We start from the raw sequence: 4,819 nt of genomic DNA, 5'->3' as shown, positions 1-4,819 counted from the left end.
TTCCCTACAGGATTTCACATTTGTGTTTAATGGATATTACTGCGTGAGTAACGTTTGCTGAATGATCTGTTGTCCATGCACTGTATTAGTTTATGCTTGATTGCTTTTAGACATGATTCAAATTGTCTTAACTTGAAAGTGTGTTAGGCCATTTCTTTTGGATGATGATATATCATGTCTTACCTATATGATCAAATTATCACCTTAAAGTTAAATTGTTTCTTCAATTTTCTGAGGTAAATTGTACGTTGCGTACGGAAAGTCACTTTCACTGACTATTCTAGATGACTAACGTTTGTGATATGGAAATGGTTGAATTTTCTTGGCCTGAACTTCTATTGTCTTCTAGAGCTAACTATTATATGTTGTAGTGTTGTAGAGTTCATCTTATATTGCAAATTTATGGTTTTGTTTCTTTAATTTTTCAACAACCAATGTAACCATTGATTTGTAAATTTGTCTTTCAGGTCAAGCAAATGACTGACAATTTTCAGATTGTATCTGATGCTGTTCGAACTTCATCTGTTGTCGAAATGCAGGTATTTTTTAGTTTTAAGAATTTTAAAGTAAAGACTTCATTATATCAAGGTATTGTTTGTGGCGTGTATTTATCAACTTTTCAATTTATTACTCTTTTATTATAGGGTGACAAAATAAGGAGATGGAATGATTGGAAGAAATGGATCATGCCTTCTACTCAGTTACCTAACGTTGCTGGCTCACAAAATATTGGACAGCTAGCAGAAAAAGTCCAAAGCATTGCTTTGGAAGCAACTAAAAATGGTGCAGCTGGAGGATTAGATGTTTCACAAATTAGACCTCCGAGTGATTCAAATAATAAATATCTGATCTCCACTGGCGAGAATGCCGGTCAAATTGGCATTCAAGTTTCTGATTAGATCTGCAGTGCAGCAAAAATATTCTTTGGAGGGAAGGAGGAAACGGATCTAACACGTTGTGATTTTTTACGGAAAGAGGAAACGGGATTTAACATGTTCTGAGTTTTTACATGCGGCAATGTGATTTCTCATGAGGTATATGAGGTATCTAGTATAATGTGATTGAGAAATGGTGAGAAAATATCTTGACTTAAATATGTTTTTGTTCTTTGTAAATACACAATTTTTTTTTAGTTCTGTAAAAAAATTTATATGTTTTTAATCTTTACAAATATACCATTTTTTATATTTAATTTTTGTTGTTTTGTTTTAGTCTTTGTAACATTTGTTTAGGTTGGAATTGATCCCTCCAATATTATTTTAGTCCTTAGGTGGCTATATTTGAGGGACTAAAATCAAATGCTCTACATTTTACTAAGATCAATTCCAATATAAACAATTATTCCTAGGACTAGAACATGAAAAAAAAATCAAAGGCCAAAAACAACAACTGGTATTTTTGCAAAGATTAAAATCAAAGAATTTTTTTATGGAGACTAAAAACAAAAAGTTGTATATTTGTAAAAGAAGAAAAACATATTTAAGTTCAACAAAAAAAAAATCCAATTGGTGAAATGGCTCTCACAAATGCACATTTACATTTTCTATGAAGTGGAGCTAGTAGCATGACTCTTCACTTTTGTTCATATGGGTTCTCATATGAGGTGTAATGTTCCTACTTTGATTGTGGGATGGTTGGAAAATTTTCTATATTAGAAACCAGAAAGAGAAGCACAAGTTGACTGAGTTGGGAGGACATGTCCCAACAAAGGGCGAGAATCGACAGTTTTTTATGGGGTGTGTGTCTTCTTTGGGGGTCATCTTCCCACAAGGTCTATGAGATTGTTATGGGTGTTGAATGGAATTTGAGTTTGATATAAGCTACTAGTTCACTGAATGAGAAAGATGTGGAATTTGTGCTGACGGAGCTGGTCCTGCAACTGCATTATACAATGATGACATCATGTTCCTCACATCATATTTAGAATGACTTCATATTTAAACTTTTGTTTTCTTTGTTTTTAGTCTTTTTTCCTAGTTTTCCTTTATTTTTAACTTAGGCATAAGTATCTCATGTGGTACTATATAAACTTTAACTATCCTGATAGTTAATGCGACTTGAACTATCCAGTCTGTTAGAGAAGTTTTTGTTAGTGTTACGATCAATTTTGTAATATAATTATCAGTGCTTCGTAATGGAGCATATTATTAAATTAATGCATATTATTAAATTAATGCTTATCAAATTTTTCATTTGATTTTCACGATTTAGACCATATATCCATTGCATTTATGGGCAACTCACATTCATGTTTCTATGGCTTTACCTGTTAAATTTTATGAAAGGAAAAATACTTTTCATTGAGAAGAGTTTGCTTACAAATTTCATTGAAAAGTACATTTCATTGGGTACCTTCTCCTTAATTATTATAATTAATTCTGCTTGAAAACATTCAAACATAATAAAATTAATTGATTTTAACTTCCCTAAAATATTGAATATCAGATTTTAATTTTCTAAAAAATTATAAGCAAACTTTAGTTTTTGACTCTTACGAAGTTTTAGTTGCTTTTAATTTTTTGAAATTAGTTTTTGGTCCCATAAAAATTTCTTTCATGTGTTGTTATTTTTGCTCTAAAGTCATAGAATGACACGTGAATTATGTACGTAATAGTATAAATAAACGGTTTTGAATACAAAGTATAGTAAATAAAAATAATCGATGTGACATAATGATTTTGTTACCGTTTAAAAAAAAGATTTTGATATTTCATAATTTATATATGTTTTTTATAGAGATTTTTAGAAAAAATAATAGTTATTTTATGTTTGTTTATCGTAGTAGATTTTTTTTTAAATTATTTAAATAAAATAAGTTTTTAAGAAACTACTAAGAATAGGTTCTAAAGAAACCAATTTTTATATTATTTATAATTTTTTTAAATTGTAACAAATATATACAAACTTTTAAAATGGATTATTTTTGTTTAAAAAAATAATTATTTTACAAAAATATTGTAACAAACTCGCCCTTAAAATTTGAATTTGACTTGCGAAAAAATAGTAAAATTTGAGAGTCTAACTAAATCCTTGAAAGTAGGCCTTTTTTTTAGTAGAATTTGACTTTTTAAAAATATTAAAACTTTATTTTGGAAAAAAAAATATATTGTCACTATAAAATTCGAGACTTACACTAAACATATTGTATTTGAAATTTAATATTTACTTACCACTAAAACAAACTTGAGAAATTTTAACTAAAAACAAAAAATGTTATAGAAGTTTGACCAAATTAAAAAAAGTTTGACTAAAATATCCTAAAATTTTGTCTCCGTCAAAAGTACAATTTAAATTATTTTTGGTTATTTTAAAGAGAAAAAATAATTAAAAATACAAAAATAAATTATGTCTTAATAAACAATACACTATCTAATATATTAATAGTGTTGAAGAGAGACAAAATATCTACTCATATACTAACAATACAATTTAAGTTTCATCTTTAATAAAGTATGAGTCCAAATACATTTGAGTACAAAATAACTCGACTACCATCAATTTATTGAGATTTTAGGCTAGGGTTGGAGAACAACCTCACCCAATAAAAAATTACTCTTAACATTATTAAGACCACGATAATAATTTGAGTTATTTATGAGCCATGTCGAGAGTTTTTTATAACTATATTCTACTTTTTAGGATGTTTTCCTTAAATGTCCCACTCTTAAATTAATCTCTCTGAATGTCCTACTTTTTTGGTTTCAATAGGAAGTCGTTTTTTGGGGAAGCGACCTATGAAGAGGAAATTTTTTTTATCTCAATAGGAAGTCGTTTTCCGGAGAAGCGACATCCAACTGCGTATTTTTTTTTTGTTATATTTTAAAAATAGTTTATTATTAAAATTATTAATTTCATTATTTAAAAAATAAAATACTAATATTAAATTAAAATAGAATACAATAATAAATTATAAATAAAATTTATATTTTAATTATTATTATTATTATAATAAATAATGATTATACGTATAATTAAAAATTATTATAATTAAAATGATTATATATATATATTATATTATATTAAAATTTTCAAAAAAAAAATAAATTAAATGATAATATGAAAATGAAATGAAATACATTAAATTATTAATTTAATTATTTCAAAAATAAAAATACTAATAATAAATTAAAAAAAATACATTAATAAATTATAAATAAATTTTATATTTTAATTATTGTTATTATTATAATAAATAATTATTATACTTATAATTAAACATTATTATAATTAAAATGATTAAATAAATATATATATATATATATTATAAATTTTAAAAAAATATACTAAATGATATTAAAAATTAAATAATAATAACAATTAAATGAAAAAAAAAATTATATTGATAACATGAAAATGAAATGAAATACATTAAATTAATAATAAAAATACATCAAATTTGAAAAAACAAAATACATCAAATTTATATCAATGATGTCCACCTAAATGACCCCAGTCCCACATGTACGATGTCGTCAAACTCGTCTAGTTCTCTGAACAAGTTGCGGTTCTTCCGGTTCATCGTCATTTTGATCATTTTCTTCAATGTAGGCTGTAGATGGGTTAGAATCATTGCCACCTGCTTCAAGAGGTCGTTTCCCCAATGAACGACTTTCTATTGAAACAAAAAAGTAGAACATTCAGAAAAATTAATTTGGGAGTGGGGCATTTGATAGCGTTTCAGCAAGTGTACTGAATTGTTGCAAGTAATAATAAAACGGTAGTACCAATTGTCGAACTCAAGGATTGCGTTTTACTATTGAATTATATTTAGTTACTAAAATTGAACAAAAAGTTCCCAAGTTGATTGAAATAATATTTA

The 4,819-nt window shown here is 26.3% G+C and overlaps 1 protein-coding gene across 1 annotated transcript in view; it reads left to right on the top strand.

Annotated features, from left to right (window-relative positions):
- Nucleotides 1-2,203, top strand: part of LOC101504108 (la-related protein 1C-like) — a 4,397-nt gene extending 2,194 nt beyond the window's left edge. Inside the window, exons 5-6 of the mRNA XM_004509340.4 lie at nucleotides 468-539; nucleotides 645-2,203. Coding sequence (XP_004509397.1) covers nucleotides 468-539; nucleotides 645-899 — 327 coding nt within the window. The 3' untranslated portion in view covers nucleotides 900-2,203. The remainder of the gene's footprint in view (nucleotides 1-467; nucleotides 540-644) is intronic.
- Nucleotides 2,204-4,819: the final 2,616 nt, after the last annotated feature.

The sequence above is a fragment of the Cicer arietinum genome, chromosome 7 (assembly GCF_000331145.2).
Source record: "Cicer arietinum cultivar CDC Frontier isolate Library 1 chromosome 7, Cicar.CDCFrontier_v2.0, whole genome shotgun sequence".
NCBI lineage: Eukaryota > Viridiplantae > Streptophyta > Magnoliopsida > Fabales > Fabaceae > Cicer > Cicer arietinum.
This window is presented reverse-complemented; position numbering and strand designations above follow the sequence as displayed.